This window comes from Mastigoproctus giganteus, chromosome 4 (genome assembly GCF_048544385.1).
Source record: "Mastigoproctus giganteus isolate SK-2022 chromosome 4, ASM4854438v1, whole genome shotgun sequence".
Taxonomy (NCBI): Eukaryota; Metazoa; Arthropoda; class Arachnida; order Uropygi; family Thelyphonidae; genus Mastigoproctus; species Mastigoproctus giganteus.
In genome coordinates, this window is record NC_143578.1 from 106220390 (window position 1) to 106239885 (window position 19496).

General features: G+C 37.8%; 1 protein-coding gene across 2 annotated transcripts in view; it reads left to right on the forward strand.

Moving 5' to 3' along the window:
• betaggt-I (geranylgeranyl transferase type-1 subunit beta) overlaps positions 1-19496 on the forward strand; it is a 156420-nt gene that overhangs the window by 112975 nt on the left and 23949 nt on the right. For both annotated transcript variants that reach the window (XM_090371711.1, XM_090371712.1), the window contains exon 7: positions 10057-10241. In XM_090371711.1, the coding sequence (XP_090227837.1) occupies positions 10057-10241 (185 nt within the window). The remainder of the gene's footprint in view (positions 1-10056; positions 10242-19496) is intronic.

Sequence of the window (19496 nt, forward strand, 5' to 3'; positions counted from 1 at the left end):
CAAATTTGCTCTACCATGGAATATCGTTCCCACGTGAAGTGGTGGCCTCAAAACCTTTCTCAGACTTTTATATTCCATTCAAAAGAGAGCAGTCAGGTTAACTGGTGACCTATCTCTTACAATGTCTATCTATTCTCTTTTTCACAGTTGTTCTGTTGCTGCTGCATCTATTTTCTGTAGCTACTTCCATGGATAGAACTGGCATCACTGATTTCCTTCCTCTTTTCCAAACCAGTCCAAACATGTGCCACAACCAATCAGTATCCATTTACTGTCCAGCATTAAACCCGCAGAGGCAACTTTTCTTCTTCTTTCAACTTTTCTTTTATAGATCAATCTTCCTTCATATTTATTTCCTGAAAATTATTACAGTCGATTGAAATTTGGATCTAATGTCAACAACTATCTTCAGACTTCCAAGTTTTAATCCATGCACAGTACTAAGTACTATAGGTTCTATTATCATTTATGTTTGGGGGTTTTCATAAAAAAAAAAAAAATGGTCTTGGAAAGAATGTGCAAGGTTTGTAGGGTAGGATTTTTCTCATTGTGGTCTGTGCTTATTAAAAGATGAGAATGTTTTTACAGGAATGGGATACTCTTAAATAGAAGGGGTGGCAAATATTTCCTGATGCTGTCAAGGCAGCGTTAGCTCAGTCAGAAAACTACTTAGCATGGGGGAGATATATACAGACCAATAGATTAATGGCAGCAAAAAGCAGAGGTGCAAGTAATTCTTACATCGCATCTATTGGAACATGCAGCAGCCTGGAAAGCAAGGTGTCAGTGATTTCAGAGCCTGCTGGGAGTCCTCATGGGAACAAGCAAATACATGGGTTGTGTTGGGTTATTGAGAATAAAAGCAGATGCATTTATATTTGAGTGAACATTGATGGTAAGAGGATAGTAAATAAATTTTATGAATTTGAAGTAATGCAGTTGAAGCATCAGAAGAATGACACTAGTCACCCTTCTTTAAGTAAATGCCACATCACTGTGTTGATGTCACATTTACTTAAAGAAGTAACTATTGTCAAGAGCAAAGAGAAGGGCTTTTGCTTTCATAATGATGATTACAGCAGTGTTTTAAATTCTATTCAATGGAACTAACTAATCATATTACTGACAGCAAATTCTAAATGGGAAGCATTCAGAGAATAATTGTAGAAGCTACTAGGCTTTATATATCAACTTTGTATACAGCAGACTCTCGATTTACCGGGATTGCATTAACCGGGACACTTCAACTCCAAATAAAAAAAAAAAATCAACCAGAAATCATAAAATTTAAGTAATAACTGGAATAGGTATAAACAGATGTTCTGCAAGTCGTAAATAAGCGACAAGAAGCGGCGTTATAAGTCGTCATTGGGAGATTATTATCTTGCAACCCCAGCTATCTTCACATCCGCAGCTTAAAAAAAAAAAAAAAAGACCAAATGTTTAGTTTGTTTTAGTGCATCATGTTGATTATTGTGTTCTGTCACACTGCAAAAGGACAAATTTTGTTTCCTTATTTATGTCGAGGATGTCGGAATTTTTTTTGTTTAGAAATTGCAAAAATGATGGGCAAACACAAGAGTTGTGCTTTCAAATAAACAAAAACTTGAAATTATTCAAAAGTTTGAAAACGGTGCATCCGTTAAATCTAAAATAACCATTATAATGTTGGTGATCAAACCATACGCAACCTTGTAAAAAATAAATGCATGTCCAATACGCACTACTCGCATATTGGACACACGAGTAGTGCATGGTGAGTTTTTTTCGTTTTTTATCTATCGCCATATTTTTTACTTAGGTTGCTGAACATTTTTCGATACAGTAAGTCCCCAACTTATGCAGCTCCGGACTTACGTTACATTATTTATATATTTTTTTATGACTGAAGATTTCACCATAATAACGTAAAAACCCACAGAATTCCAGCTATCGGTATTATCAAATGCAATAAGATAGAGTTTACTACCCATTTATAATGAATTGCATTTTAACAGAAAAGCCCAGTAACTCGGAAACTGCAAATTTTTTTATTGTTTTATGGCAGTGACCTCCAGAAATGTGCTTCAGTAAAATGTGATCTCGAGTGGGGTGATAATAGTGAGTTTTCGCCTTAACCTTGTGAAGTTCTTTTCAGAAAATTGAATTTTGACTGTTATCATGGTGCTGACCAAGAGAATAAGTGACAGCGCTACTAGTAAATCTACCAAGAAAAGGAAAGCAATTGATTTGGATTATAAAATTAAAATAATAAGGATGTATGAAAATGGCCAAACATTAACAAGTGTCACACGGAATTCAGATTTGTCAGTGGCAACAGTGAGCACAATAAAAAAGTAGAAAGACAATACAAGAAGCGGTGAAGCGATCGACACCAATGAAGTTAACTATAATAACCAAGACTACGAAATACAAATCAATTTTTACTGTACAATGTTTTTTACTGTACATGCTTTTTTTTCCCCCCTTCCTTTTATGTTTTCTTTTCTTAAGTGTCACTCTGGCTGCTTCACCGCTGTCTCCAGATAGTTTTTAATTGAACTAATTAAAAATATATAACTATTTTTCTTCATTCTTCTGAGGATATTATGTAGTTTTTGTAATTTTGGCATATCAAGGATATAGCAGCAATATTTTATTAGTCATTTCCGAGTTAGTTACATAAAACTGACTTACATAAGAAGTCCTGTAACGTATCTCTTATGTATGTTGGGGACTTGCTGTAGTTTTGGATTATCCGGGAACTTTTTTTTTACCATCTATCCCGGAAAATCGAGAGAGTATTGTATATCGGTCTTTGAGGTTGTCACAGACATCCTCTCAGATATGCCAGACAAGCTAAACTTGCTCCTTGGGAATCTAAAACACCGGATATTTGGGTGACACTCAAGTCAAGTGGACCCAATTTCGGCGAAGTCCGGAAGGTTTGTGACAGCCAAATCCTATGCTTGCACCTTCGGGATGGTGGGACTATTAGTAAGCAGGGGTTAAGGTGAGGCACCCGCACCACATGGAGGAATGCTGTCCCTCTGTGTTACCAGGCAATACTAGGTGGTAGATGACTCTCATCAGCTGGTGCAATACCACCACTTCAAAGTTCCACTCGAGATCCAATCTTCCTTACATTTCAAGGGTACAGCTCTAAAACGTTGTTCATAGGCCAGCCACTAGTTAGTACACCGGACTGAACCTACTGGTAACTCTGTAGGAGGCTTCTGGATCAGCTAGTGTATAATCTTGCTACCTCTACTCTTCCTAGTGAATGGAGGGAGTCCTAGTAGTGTGTTTGTGGGGGGGCGGCATTGTCGAGGCCACGTTATGTCAAGGATCTGGGTATATTCTTACCATGTGTACAGCATATCCAAAAATTTCATTACTTCAAATACATTCCCCCTCCCCCCATCCTCACTTTTTCTTACTATTGAATACACCATGAATTGTCAAACTAATAGAGTAAGCTCATCTGCGAAAAGATCTAACCCTCCCAAACACTTCCTAGTTCATTTCACAAATATACGTGGTCTCATTTCTAATCTCAGTGATGTCCATTTCCACTTACAGTGTGCCAAACCCCATGTACTTTTTCTGACAGAATCTCAGTTATCGGTTGATTCAACTACTGCTCATCTCAGTTGCCAAAACTATTTGCTGTATGATTCCTTTCGCCTCAAAGGTGGTACTTGTGTATATGTCCTTTCCGATATTCCATGTCAGAGACTTGGTAATTTGAAGTCTCCTCTTTTCGATCTTCTCTGGCTTAAAATCTCTCTACCTCATTCTGTCAAATTCATCTGTTGTCTCTACCGTTCTCCCAATTCCACTAATCACTTGGAGCTCTTTGACTTCCTCTCTTTTAAACTTACTTTCTCCAGTCCAACTTTCCTAATAGTGAGGTAATTTTCCTTGGTAATTTTAATGTTCACAACTCTAGCTGACTTCTGTTTTCTAGTCACACCGACCCAGCTGGTCGAAATGCTGAGGCTTTTGCAATTACTAATGACCTTGCACAGATTTTTCATTTACCTACCAGAATACTGGACAGTTCTAACCATACAGCCAACATGCTTGATCTTTTTCTCACAAATAACACTTCTAAGTACACAGCCAAAATAAGTGGTAATTTAGGCACCTCAGATCACAACTTGGTAATTGTCTCTTCTCCAATGAAGCCTTTATCTCATGGCTATTTCCAACCTTGTGTTGTTTGGCATTATAAGGATACAAAATTGGATGACCTGCAAGATTTCTTTTCTTCTTTTCCTTGGTCGGATTACTGTTTCAAAACTTCTGATATCAATGTTTGCTCAGATCGTGTCAGTGAAATTATTCTTGTAGGGATGGAATCCTTTATTCCACACTCCACTTTAAAATCTCGTCCTTTAATTAAACCTTGGTTTTCCAATAAGTGTGCTAAGGCTGTTCAAGAGAAGAATGTTGCGTATTGTAATTTGCTTGTTTCCAATTCTTCAATTTCATTTTGTGCCTACACCAACGCTCACAACAATTGTAAAGCAGTTATTAATCGGTCCAAACTAGATTTTGAACATGCTGAGAGGAGAAAACTTGCTTCCTGCCTGAATGGTAGCCAACCATTCTGGTCTCTTTTGCCAAAGTTATTGGCTGCAACTTTTGCCCATCTCTGCTACCACCTCTCTCAAAACCAGATGGTTCTGTTATCACTTCAGTCAAGGATAAAGCTGACCTGTTAGCATCCAATTTTTCTTCAACTCATGTATTAATGATCACTCCATCCAATGCCTTCTGTGGTCTTCCATCAAAAGGATGTCAGAGGGATTTTGATGAAACTTGATGCTCAGAAAGCTCCAGGTCCTGATGGTATTTCTCCACTTGTTCTCAAAACCTGTACTCCTGAACTTACTCCTGTTTTTTGCCACCTTTTTTTTTTTCACTTTCTTATTCCAGAGGTGTTTTTCCTTCTGCTTCAAAATTTGCTCATATCCAGCCAGTTCCTAAAAAGGGTGACAAATCCCTCCCATCCAATTATCGTCCCATTGCAATTACTTTTACTCTTTCTAAAGTAATGAAGAAATTGCCAACTGGGCTAGCCAGGTGGGTAAAGTGCCTGCCTGGCAACTCAAAGATTGCGGGTTCAAATCCCGCATCGGGCTTGGATCAGAGTAGAAAATGCAAAAACCTTGGGAGGTGCAATATGGCCACAGAAGCCAGTGTGCCAACAACTAACAAAAAAAAAAACAAAAAAAAAAAAAAAAAAAAGGAGAAACCGATTAACCGCCAACTCCTAAACTACGTAGAAACCTTCCATCTGGTCAACGATTGCCAGTATAGATTCCATCAGTGTTGATCCACTGGTGATATTCTGGCTTATGTTACCCATTTATGGACAAATTCAATGGAAAAGTTTGGTGAAACACAGGCAGTTGCTCTTCACATCTCAAAGGCTTTCAGTCGTGTTTGGCATAAAGGGTCTTCTAAACAAGCTTCCATCTTATGGTTTGCCAACTGTTTTTTGTAATTGGTTATCCAGTTTTCTCTCTGATTGCTCACTGAGAGTGATGGTAGATGGCTCTCTGTCTTCTAATTTCTTCTCTAATGCTGGTGTCCCCCACTTGTATATTAATGACCTTCTTCCATTGACTGGAAATCCTATCCATAGTTTTGCCGATGATAACACATTGCATTCCAGTTTGAGAAACCTTGCCCTGCTCAATCAGCTTCAACTTCTCGAATGTCTTCTACCAATTCCTTAAATGCCAATCTCCAGGTAATTCTCCAGTGGGGTAAAGACAACTTAGTTGATTTCAACCCTTCTAAAACTCAGTCGTCTTATATCTCGCAAAAAGGATTCTTCTACTCCTATGCTTATCTTTAGTGACACTCCGATTTCTAGGCAAAATGATATATGTCTTTTGGGGATTACCCTGACTTCTAATCTCTCTTGGCACAAGCACATTACAAATATTGCTTCCTCTGCATCTAAAAAACTTGGTTTTCTCTTTGGCTCTCGGCGTTACTTTTCTTCCAAACAGCTGTTCACTTTGTACAAATCGCAAATCCACCCTACCATGGAATATTGTTCCCACATCTGGGGCGATGCCCCCAAAATCTTTCTCAGGCTTCTAGATTCTGTTCAGAAGAGAGCAGTTAGGTTAATGACTCATCTTTAACAGAGTCTCTTCAGTTCCTGTCTCATAGACATACTGTTTCTGCTGCATGCCTTTTCTACGGATACTTTCATGGGCACTGTTTTTCTGAATTGGCTTCTATATTCCTGCTCTCTCTTTCAAAACAGTCTGAACACATGCTGCCACTAGCCAACATCGTTATATAATTGAAGAAAAAAAAGCGGAAGAGAAACTGCTGCAACAAAAGTAAGTAAGGCACCTGGGCCTGATGGGATTTATCGAATTATATTAAAAGAAGCAACAAAAAAGTAAACAAACCTTTAACCATAATTACAAGAAAATCCTTAGATTAGAATAGGTTCCTTTAGGTCTTTCCTGTATGCTTGATATTTGTTCCAGGGAAAATAAAGGAGTCAGTGGTTAAAGAAGTATTGCAGGATCAACTGAATGGAATGGAATTACACAGATATTACTGCTTGAGTTTAAGAGGGAGATCCTATCTGATCAATTTAATTAATTACTATGAATTGACAAAGGAGCTGGGTGAATAAAATAATTCTGACATCATTTACTTAGATTTCAGTAAAGCTTTGACACAGTCAAATGTAGAGTCAGTACATAACACATTGATGTACAAATCGCAGCAGTGTGGCATTAGAGGAAAGATATTGCTACAAGTAATGGGATGGTTGACTGGTACAAGACAGAGGGTGGTTATAAATGGGCACTGCTCTTCTTGGACTGATGTTATTATTGGGTCCTTCCAGGTTCAGTGCTGGGCCCTTTATGTTTTCAGTATAGGTTCCTTTAGGTCTCTCCTTTATTAACAATACTAGTATACTCAAGGTGTCTCTTGAAATCTCAATAAGAGTCTCAACCTGGTTGTAGAACCTGGCTGCCTCCACGTGGCTTGAGATGGGAGTCAGGGGACCGGGCGTTTCCTGCCCCCTGGCTGCAAAATGCCAGGTGCCAGCACACAACACCCAACATAACAAAACACACTCACACATTTGATGGCTTTGGCCCAGTGCCTTCAGTGCCATATAGGGGAAACCCTGGAGGCTGCAACAAAGTACAAAAACAAATAAATAAAATACCTGAGGCAAATATTTCGCCAAAACTGTTTCAGAGAAGTAAAGATTAATATCAAAGTAATTACAAAAAACTCTCCCTCTTCTCCATTTGCTACTAGTTAAGGTGTCAGTGGGGACAGACTTGGGTAATAAAATATATTTAAAAAAAATGACTAAAATTGCAATTTGATAATTTTTGTGTGTATGACTATATCATCCTTTAAATAGTTACAAATATTTCACCAAAACTATAATGGAAATTTTGAAAATTGGTCAGAAAATTTTACTGCAAATTTGTATTGTTGTTTTTCCCCCCTCTCAATTTTATTGCTAAATAAAACTTATTGCAAAAGGAATCAGGTCAAAAGCTTGTTTAGTCTGAGTTATTCAAGTACCTGTACCAAAACTGTTGAACAGTTTTGTAATTAAAATTTTGAAAATTGGTCAGAAAATATTACTGAAAAAAAAATTCTCTCTCTCTCTCTCTCTCTCTCTCTCTCTCTCTCTCTCTCTCTCTCAATTTTATTGCTAAATAAAACCTGTTGCAAAAGGAATTAAGTCAACAGCTTGTTTAGTCTTTGATTTGTTCAAGTTCAAAAAGCGTGGTCTGGACAGAGGGACATAAGCAAATTATCATATAGATTGATGAAGGCATATCAAGCTTATTATCTGTGTTTGCAGGTGATATGAAGGTTAGCAGAGTGATTAGTTACAGGAATCAAGGTGTTCTACTGAAGCAAGACCTAGAAAAATTAGGCAGATAGGTGGCATTTGTGGCTTAACATTGATAAATGGAAGTTACTGTATATGGGTAGCAGCAATCCCAGAATAACATACCAATTAGGTGGTACCATGTCCACGGTGGCAAAGAACAAATGAGGTCTAGTGGTAATTTTTGCAGTCTGACTTGAAGTTCTCTGAGCAGTGCTGCCTGTCTGCACTGCTCAGAGAATATACAAGAACATAATGCTTAGAGTTGTCCTTGGCAACTCATTTTATTGCCATGGATATACAGGAATTTTACTAGGGAATAGTTTCCAGATGCTTTTTTTTTTTTTAATCAAAAATCAGTAATTTAAAAAAAAAAAAAAATCACATGATGTTTTTGTTTATTCTAGGTAATTTGCTTTTATAGTTCAATATTTTTGCCATATGTAAAATTTCATTTACTTTATATATTCTGTGTAAACAAGTTACGTGTGATAATTTTTAGATGATGTCCTAATGAGAATCTACCACTTTAGAATTCCATGCTGTTTGATAAGACTAGTGGCAGGTTTATGGTGTGCATAGATTTACCTAAAACATGTACTTCATTAAAAGCACTAACCACACAAACTACTTTCCCCATCTAATACAAGTTCTTAATCTAACATTGGTCACCTAATGATCTCCACCCCCCCCCCCTTTTGCTTCTACTTTCAGTCAAAACTTTCTACTCACTCTAGACAGTACCAGTGCTGTACATAATTTTTCCCACAATTCGTGTATTCAAAATTTGAGAATTCTTTGTTTAGAGTGAAAATGACTGCAGTAAGTCCCCAACATATGTAAGATATACGTTCCAGGACTTCTTACATAAGCCAAGTTTTACGTAACTCGGGAATGACTAATAAAATATTGCTCCTATATCTTTGATATGCTAAAATTACAAAAATCACATAATACCTTCACAAGAATGAAGAAAAATAGTTATATATAGAATAACTATTTTTCTATATATATATATATATATATATATATATATATATAACTATTTAGAAGAATAGTTATATATTTTTAATTAATTCAATTAAAAACTTGATCTGGGGACAGCGGTGAAGTAGGGAGTGGCACATAAGAAAAGAAAACTTAAAAGGAAGAAAAAATTCATGTTGTACTGTAAAAACTGATATGTATTTTGTATTATTATAGTTGACTTCATTGGTGGCAATCCCTTCACTGCTTCTTCTATTGTCTTTATCCTTTATTATTGTGTTCACTGTTGACACTGACAAATCTAAATTCCACACGATACTTGTTAATGTTTTACCATTTTGATACACCCATTTATTTTAATTTTCTGATCCAAATCGATTGCTTTCCTTTTCTTGGCAGATTTACTAGTACTCCTGTCACTTATTCTCTTTTGGTTGGTACCATGATAATTGTCAAAATGAAATTTTCTGTAAAGAACTTCACAAGGTTAAGGTGAAAACACACTATTATTACCTTGTGAACTCAAATTTTACTAAAGCACATTTCTCTACCCTAAAACAATAAAGATAATTTGCAGTTTCCAGTTTATTGGGCTTTTCTATTAGTGCAGTCTATTATAAACTGGTAGTAAACTTGATTTTATTGCATTTGCAATAATACTGATAGCCGGAATTCTGTGGGTTTTTATGTTGTTATGGTGAAATGGGTGTCCCAAATCTTCAGTCATATATAAAAAAAAAAAAAATTTCAGAATCTTCTCTTCAATCCTATTTTTTAAGTTTGATACTTTGTATCTCACTTGTGCTATTTTCATAGTTTTTGACTGCTTATTTTTATTTATTTATTTATTTTTTTTTTTTACTGTTTTAAATTTGACAATGCTAAAAAAAATAATAAAAAAAAAAATTTGAGTAAAAATCAAAATTTACGTAAGTCCGAAGTTACGTAAGTCGGGGACTAACTGTATCGAAGTTGGTAAGATCTTGTGTGTGATTCCACACAGTTCCCAATGGGGTAATAACATTACGTAGGAACTGGTAGCTAACTTAAGAATTAAGTTAAAGACTCCTTATTTCATTTGAATAATCATTTTATCTCTTAGGAATTCAGCATGAGTTAACAAATTTAGTTACTATTAATAACATTAATATAAGACTATTAATTTATCACTTTAATTGTAGGTGGCTCTACATTTTGTGCTATAGCAGCCCTTTTCTTGATGGGAAAACTACATTCAACTTTTACTCCTAAACAGCTGGGAAGGTTAAAGCAGTGGTGTCTCTTTCGTCAACAAGATGGCTTTCAAGGACGCCCTAATAAGCCAACTGACACATGTTACTCTTTTTGGGTAGGAGCTACACTGAAGGCAAGTAGAAAGAATTGTATTTAGTTAAATATTTTACATTTTTAATTTTCTTTTTTATTTCCCTCTTACTGTTAAATATTACTGAAATAATAATAATATATATGACACAATCAAAGAAACCATTTTTAACCTTTGGTAATAAAAAAAGACTTTTTTTTTTTGTCTAATAGGAGAATTTAAGGACATTTCTTTATATAAGTATACTGTGAAGAAAGTGTATTTGAATTTATTAAAAATTTTGAAGTTAATTAATTAACAATTTGTAAAAAAAAAAATTTTAGAGGCTATGGCCATAAATGTTATGTGAAAGACACATGTGAGAATAGGAAATTCAAATTTAGAGATTTATTACTTAGAATGAACTTAATTCTTCACAATTTTTTTTTAATTCTCAATAAGCTTGAAATTTTATGTGAAATTAACTACCCATCACTTGAGGTCATTCTGAGTTGTCTCTCTCTCTCTCCAAATTTTTGAAAGTTGTGATTTCTTGATATTTTGTCTGTGGCAGAAAAGTCAAAAAAGGAGTTAAAAATATCTTGCATTTCTGTCTGCAAGCCTTATTCTGTTGTTCAGTTAATACTCCCTTAATCCCATTATTTTTAATCCTTATTACTCTGTTTGAGGGTCTTTGAATAAGTCTATCTGTTCACAAAGTTTAGAATGTTAAATATCTATTTGTGTAGGGAAGAATTCAAAAATACAGATTTCAAGGAAAATTGTATAAATCCCAGTTATTAATAATAAATTAATAAATTATCACATCAGGGGATCTTTGAATATACAGAAAAATCCCAAAACATGTATAATATAAGTAAATAAAATCTATTCAAATTAAAAAATACCAGGCTATGAAGGCAATATTGGTAATACTATGTTTTTGCTGCATGAAGGGAGCATTGTTGACTCATGTTTTAGATCTGCAGTGCTTCCTTCCCATTTCCAAAACCACTAATTTTTATAGATTGAATACACAAGAATTATTAAATTACATTATCAAAAATTAATATTTTTTAAAGTTTTTAACTTTTTAAATTTTATATACAATTTTAAGGAAGACTGAACTATTTTTAATTAATAAAATAGCCTAACAAATTATCAAGACAGGAAACCCTAAGTATGATGAAACATTGCATCGTATAATTAAAACCTAAACCACAAGCACCTTAAAATATAATAATTGGGAAGTATAGATTATATCTTCAAAGGAAGCTATCCTGTAATCTATTGTTGGTAACTTGGTTGGGGGGGTTACTTCAATCCCATGTAATTTTGCTATCAAAACACTTTTCATTCAAGAATAGGTAAATACAGAAAATTTTCTCTCTTGAGTAGGCAAAGCAAGCCCTCAAAGTGTCAATATCTACGTCATTCAACGAAAACAAGTTAAAAAAAAAAGTTAATATAAACGTGTCAGGAAATGCTTCCTTTCTGAGTTGCAGATCTTTTCATTATTAATTTTAGTTATGAGCAGAAATACTTTTAAAAGAAATGCTACAAAATATAAAGAAGAGTGAGTGTGATTAGCTTTCTTTCACTCGGGTTTTTAAATATGCTTGCTCAGCAATCAGAGATGCTTGAAGTGGCAGCTCAGACTTGGCAATGCAACCTGTATTGACATGATATTGAAAGCCATACATATATAAAATCCCTGGGTCTGTTCTTAATTAAGTTACAGACAATCCTTGTATTTCATAGATATTTTGTACACTTGGGGACACTTGAGGTTTGCAAGTCAAAAGAAATTCAGTGGATTCAGATCACAGAACCGTGCCCTTTCGTGTCACAGGAACACCATTCCAGATCCACTTCTAGTACATTACAATCAGATGGTTATGCGCCACCATCCATGGCTGAAATGAGCAGAAGCACCATTGTGCTGGACCTATATGCTTTGACAGAACCTGGGAACACCTTACAGTAATTTAAGCAGGATTTGATCGTGATTCTTTTGATCTAAAAGCACTTTTCAACCACATTAAAAGGGCCATAACTTGGAAAGGAGGTTCATATGCTTATACAAACTTTTTTACTGCTTTTGGTAAAAGTAGTCTTATCTGGGAAACTCAGAAACATACGCACTGAGTTGGATTTTCATTTGCAACATCCTGTAGGATTGGACTGGCTCAAAGTTGGGAATGGTTTGATATAAGATTGTAGTTTGCACATGTGGCAATCAGTTTGTGTGTCTGTGTGGAAGAATGGGTTGGCATCAAGATCTTTCTGACTTCAAGTGTGAGGGGCAAGACATGCTGGTGCTACTATCTCAACAGCAGCCATCATGGTTAAGTGCCCTTGTTCTGTGAGGTCATGAATCTATTGTGACCGACTGACTCAACAGCGGTTGGACAGCCTGCCAGTCACACATGGGGCAGCCATGTGTGGTTGATGCCCATCGTGATCATCATGTGTCTCATCTCATAACACAGGAGTGATGCAGAACAGTGGCCCAACTAACTACCCAGTACAATGTAGCAAGACCAATATCCACATGGACTATGTGCCAGGCATTAGCTCATGTAGGCTATGGTAGTCAACAGCTGTTGTGGGTATCCATGCTCACTGCAAGACACAATAAACAGTGCCTTGCATAGGCACATCAGCATCAACACTGACATGTTGAAATCTGTTGCCTGGCTCATGAATCCTGTGTTATGTCCAACTCTATTATGCTGAATGCTTGTATTTGCATTTCACAAAAGCAATGAGGTCATGGCAAAGACAACACTCTATGTCACAAGGCCTGGCAGGTTGCTAACTGCATTCAGGAACATGACAGTGAATTCTCTGTCCTCCCATGGATGCCCAACTCACCCAATCTCAGCTCATTTGAGCATGTTTGGGACCCCTGGAATCGGGCATTCGATGCTATGACCATCAATCTTATGGTGTGCAGGCATTACTGACAAATGCAATGTGGCACCTCCGTGGGCAGGAGCAGCAGTGCGTAGCACATGCTTCTTGATTAGACTGGGGTTTGAGCCCGTGACCACCAAATACAGAGGATGCAGAAAGTCAGGGAATGACCATCACATATCCCTGGAGCAATATGACCTTAGTTGCTAATGCTCCTAAAAACCAAATAACAACAATAACAAATGCAATGCACAAACAACACCCAAAAAACAAACAGAATGGTATTAAGAGTAAGTTGCTACAATGGATAGAAGGGTGGTTGATTGGAAGAAGACAGAGGGTGGTAATCAATGGACGCAGCTCTTCGTGGCCTAATGTTATCAGTGGAGTTCCACAGGGTTCGGTGTTGAGCCCACTGCTGTTTTGTATATTTATCAATGATATTGATGAAGGTATATCAGGCTTAGTGTCAAAGTTTGCAGATGATACAAAGGTTGGCAGGGTTGTTAATGACAGTAATGGCAGTGTGCTACTGCAACAGGATCTAGAAAATTTGGGCAGATGGGCTGAGAAGTGGAAACTGAAGTTTAACATTGAAAAATGCAAAATACTGCATATGGGTAGAAGTAACCCCAGAGAAATGTACCAACTGTGTGGTACTACACTTAAGGTGGTAGAAAATGAAAAAGACCTGAGAGTAATTATGCAGTCAGATATGAAGTTTTCTGAACAATGCAGACAGGCTGCAAAAGCAGGTCATGGGTTTTGTCAATGATATACAGGAATTTTGCCAGTAGGGAAAAGGAGATGATTATCTCTTTGTATAAGGCAATGGTCAGGCCATGCTTTGAATACTGCAAACAGATCTGGAGGCCTCATTTTAGGAAGGATGTTGAGTTGTTTGAGTATGTACAGAGAAGGGCAACAAGATTGGTGAAGGGAATGAAGGGGTCCTCTTACCAAGAAAGGCTGAAGTTCTGCAAATTGCAGTGACTTGAGAATAGGCATCTGTAAAGTGATCTGATTGAGGTGTATAAGGCCTTGAATGGGTTGAGCACGCTAAATTTTCTGATTGGATTCTTTCGCTTGCTCAGATTGCAAACCTCTGAGGGGCCATAAATTCAAATTGAGGAAGGACATTGTAGAATAGATGTGTGGAAATTTGCCTTTAGCCAGTAGGTAGTTAATTGCTGGAACAAATTTCCACCTGTTGTTATGGAAGTTGATAGCTTAAATAAATTCAAGGAGGAACTGGACAAACTTTTACAGGGAATAGATGTATGAAATTGGGTTTTTTTTTTAGCTGATGCTACATAAACTCACATGCCTCCATTATTAATACTACTACTGTGAGTTTTGTACCATACACTTCATATTGCTAACCATGTGAAGTACCTTATATTAGTCAATGTTAACTACATTTTCCACTCCTCAGCTCATCTGCTTAATTTTTATGGACTTGAGCAGCAACCTAGAGAGCAAGTTGCTGGGGATTTCAAGAGCTGCTGGGAGTCATCATGGAACAAATAAATACATGGGCTGTGTTAGGGTAAGAAGAAGTGCATGTATACTTGCATGTACACTAATGCTAGAACTATAGTAAATAAAGTTGATGAATTTGAAGTGCTAATCAAGACATCAAAGGCTGAAGTCTTGATTAGCACTTCAAATTCATTCATCTATTGTTGGAATATCAGAGACATGTTGTCACACAGATATAAGCAGTACAGAATTGGAATTTGGGGAATACAATGTGTATAGAAAGGACAGACAGGGTAGGAAGGGAGGAGGGGTTTATGCTGTTAGTTAAGAAATACATAATATCTAAGCAAGTGCATCTAGTTGACATGGGTGGACAGTGTAATGTTGAGTCTGTTTGGTGTGACATAAAAACTGGAAAAGGGAAAATGAGAGTAGGGGTATGTTATAGGCCTAATTACTCTGATCAGTACAATGAACAGTTGTGTGGAGAAATAGAATGGGCCAGTAAATCAGAATGTCTTATAATGTGGGAATTTAACTTTGCAGATATTGACTGGAACTTATGGGTTGGTCACTTGCACGCTAGCAAAGCTTTTGCGGATTTATTGGTAGATTGTTTTCTACAGCAACATGTACGAGAGGCAACCAGAGGGAGTAGTACCCTTGATTTGATTATCAGCGGTGATTATTCATGCATGAAGAATTTGCAGATAAAGGAGCCACTAGGTACAGTGATTTACAGTGTACTGGTGTGGGATTTACTTAAAGATGCAACTACCATCAGGGGTAAAGGAAGGGTTTTTATTTTCATAAAGGTGACTATGGTGGTCACAGGCAGTTTTTAAATTCTATACAGTGGGGTCGACTGATTATGTTACCAATAATGAATTCTAAATGGGAAGCCTTCAGGGACTTGATCTTGGAGGTTACTAGGCTTTTTATACCAACTAAGAAATATTGTTCAAGGTTCAGGCCTAAATGGATGTCAGATGAATTAATGAGGCTCATAGCAGAGAAGAAAAATGCATGAAATGCATATAAATTATCAGGCAACACAGAAGCCTACAGCAGATATAAGCTAGTCTGTAATCAAGTCTCAAAGGAGGTTAGGCAGTCAAAGGCAGATTACGAGAAATCTTTGGCAAAGGATGCAAAGAAAACAGCAAAGAGTTTTTTACTTATATAAACTCTAGAAGGAAGTGGATGAATCAGATTGGTCCACTTAACATAGATGGTTCGACTATTGATGATCCTGCTCAAGTAGCTGATAAACTGAATGAGTATTTTGCATCTACATTCACACATGAGGAGTTATTAAAGGAGAGGAATACCAGAACTTTATCAAACTGTACTACCAGGGAGCTAAGTGATTTTGTAATAACTAGGAGCAGGGCAGAGGAGAGGTTGTTGAAGTTGAACATAGGAAGGGCACCTGGTGCAGATGGAATCCATCTGGTTGTAGTGAAGGAAGTGGCAGAGGTGTTAAGTGGATGCTTAGCTATAATTATGAGAGCATCCTTAGAGTTAAGATGCCCATGGACTGGAGATGTGCAGATGTGTCCCCAGTTCACAGAGGTGGTTCAAAGGGTGACACAAATGGTTATAGACCTGTTAGTTTAACTTCTCTTCCGGGGAAGATGATGGAGTCACTGGTTAAACAGGTGATGTAGGATCACCTGGACAAGACAGCATGGATGGTTAGGACACAACATGGGTTTTGTTAAGGGGAAGTCTTGTCTGACAAGTTTGATTGGATACTACGATGTGGTTGCAGAGGACCTGGATGCAGAAAATAGTTTTGATGTCATATACTTGGATTTCGGGAAGGCTTTTGATGCTGTTGCATGTGGAGGACTGCTGTACAAAGTGGAGTGATGTGTCATTAAGGGCAGGTTGCTGCAATGGATAGAGGGATGGTTGAGTGGGAGATGGCAGAGAGTGGTAATAAGTAGACACTGCTCTACATCGACTAATGTTATTAGCGGGGTTCCTCAGGGTTCAGTGTTGGGCCCATTGTTATGTGTATTTATCAGTGATATCAATGAGGGTGTATCTGGCTTAGTGTCCAAGTTTGCAGATGATACAAAGGTTGGCAGGGTTGTTAATGACAGTAAGGACAGTGTGCTGCTGCAACGGGATCTGGAAGTGTTGGGCAGATGGGCTGAGAAGTGGTAGTTGAAGTTTGACATTGACAAATGCAAAGTGCTGCATATGGGTAGCAGTAACCCAGGAGAAACGTACCAGCTGTAAAGTACTGCACTCAGAGAGATAGAGAATGAAAAAGACCTGGGGGTGGTTGCGCAGTCGGATATGAAGTTCTCTGAGAAGTGCAGACGGGCTGCCAGAGCGGGTCGTGGAGTTTTGTCAGTGATATATAGGAATTTTGCTAGCAGGAACAAGAAGGTGTGATTGTCCCTTTGTATGGGGAATTGGCTGGGCCACACCTAGAGTGCTGTATACAGGTCTGGGGACCTCATTTTGGGAAGGATGTAGAGTTGCTGGAGCAGTACAAAGAGAGGTAGTGGGATTGGTGGTAAGAACAAAGGGGTGTGCTTACGAAGAAAGGCTTGGATTCTGCAAGTTGCAGCGTCTGGAGACTGGGCACCTGCGAGGTGGTCTGATCAAGGTGTGTAGGGCTTTGAATGGATTGAGTGCGCTCAATGCTGACGGGATGCTTCCACTTGCTCAGATTGAGGACCTGGGGTGGGCATCGATTCAAATTGAGGAGGGACAGTTGTAGAATGGATGTGCGGAGGTTTGCCTTTGGCCGGCGGGTGGTTGATTGCTGAAACAGACTTCCATCTGTTGTTGTGGAGATTAAATAAATTTATGGCTGAGCTAGGCAAACATTTGAAGTGACTGGATGGGTAAAATGGGAAGGTTTTTTTTTTTTTTTTTTTTGCTGATGCTGTATAAGCTTGCTTTCTTGCATCATATGCCTCAGCTAATGAACTATCCTTCGTATCATCTGCAAACTTAGATATAAAGTTTATATGCTATCAACGATATCATTAATAAATATAGAAAACCGCAATGGGCCCTGCACTGAATGCTCAGGAATTCTGCGAATAATATTAATCCAAGAAGAACAGTGCTCACTGATGACCAATCTGTCTTCTCTCACCCAACCATCCCTTTATCCTTAGCAGTAACTTGCCCTTGTCACACTGCTTCAGTTTGTAGTTGTGCCATAAAAAACCAAAAATCAAAACAAATCTTCAGTTTTGCACTCTTATGTACAACAATACCAAAAGCTTTACTGAAATCTACTTATACAATGTAAAATTTTTTTTTTTTTTTTTTTATCTGGTTCCTTTGTTACTGAATCATCACATCCAGTCAGACTGGTCACAAAGATCACCCCTTAAATTCATTTCTGTCTAAATGGTTCTGCATTACTTCTTTAACCAAAAACTCCATTATTTTATCTGGAACTGAAGTCAAGCTAACAGGTCTGTAATTGCTCATGTCACCCTTTGTGAATGGGATACATTCCCACACCTCTGGTCATAGAGACCTCCGCTGAATACAGAGGTGCTCTCCTAATTGTGGCTAAAGGTTTACTTATTTCTTTTGCTATGTGTACCAAACAGAAGTTAAAAATAGTTCTAACTCTTACCAAAGCAAGTGCTTTCGGACAAAGATAACATCATTACAAAATGATTAAGCACCTTTTGCTAAAACTTATGGATCCTCTTTCTGTGTAACAAAATCTTTCTGGAGCAGTAGTTATCAGACTCCTGGTATAAGACAATCATTGTTGCCTTTCCTAAGCAGGAAAGGTTCCTAAAGTTTAAATAGACTCTCATCCTATTGTTCTGTTTAGCTGTTTGCAGAAAGAATAGGCAATGCTTGTCTTATATATTATTTAGAAGCAAATGCTATTTTCTGCAACTCCTAATGCTACTTCTGAAGAAACAGGGCCACGCTGGACCCTCTAATTAGGTTGGAAACATCTGTCTGAGATGTTTTCCTAAAACGAGAGCACCTGATGGTGTTCGTGTTCTTTGATATGAAAATATTTATGACAACTTAGAGAACTGGAATTTTAAAAGACCTTTATAACCTCATCTTAGAGGTTACCTCTGTGTTTTTATTAGAAATTTGATTAGAGAGGATGTAGGAGTCACCTTCTCTCAGTCCTTCTGCCAAGAGGAGGACATGCCTCGTGGATCAGTTTTAAGTGCTACGCTGTGTCCTGTGTCTCGGATTGTATGATGATATATGAAAGAGGCACGAGTGAGTGATTGTTGTCCATTGTTACCTACCAGTCTGCCCTTAAATGAGTAATAATAACAGATTAAAAAAGAAAAAGAGTATGTATACCTGTGTGTAAGAGTGGAAGGTGTATGTAAGGTTTGGACATATGAAAAGTGTAGTGTTCTGGCAGCCGCCACTCCTACTTGGACTGCAGTGTGAGTAACCCCACACTGCAGTGCACTGATGCCATGCATCCTCTATTTTGAGGCTTGGTGTGGGAACTGCTGACACTGGCTACGGCTAGTCTGGCCAGTGTGGGATTTCATGGAGAGCTTCATTGTGTATCCACAGAGTGGACCTCCCCCCTCCACACACACACACACACATAGAGCACTCTTACCCTGTGACTTTGTGACTTTCTTCCTCCACACTCCCGTCTCTCTCTCTCTCTCTCTCTCTCTCTCTCTCTCTCTCTCTCTCTCTCTCTCTCTCTCTCTCTCTCTCTCTCCCTCCCTCCCTCCCTCCCCCCCCACCACCAACTTTTCTCTTGGTGGAGCCTACCACCACAAACCTTTTACTTTTCCTTAATAGTCCCCTCCCTCCCATGTGAGGATGGGCTCTTCCCACAGGGGTGCCTCTTTAACTTCCTATTTCCAGGCACACAGCCTTTTTACTGTCCACCTTAATCTTCTACATCTGTTCTCTCCCTCTTCACTG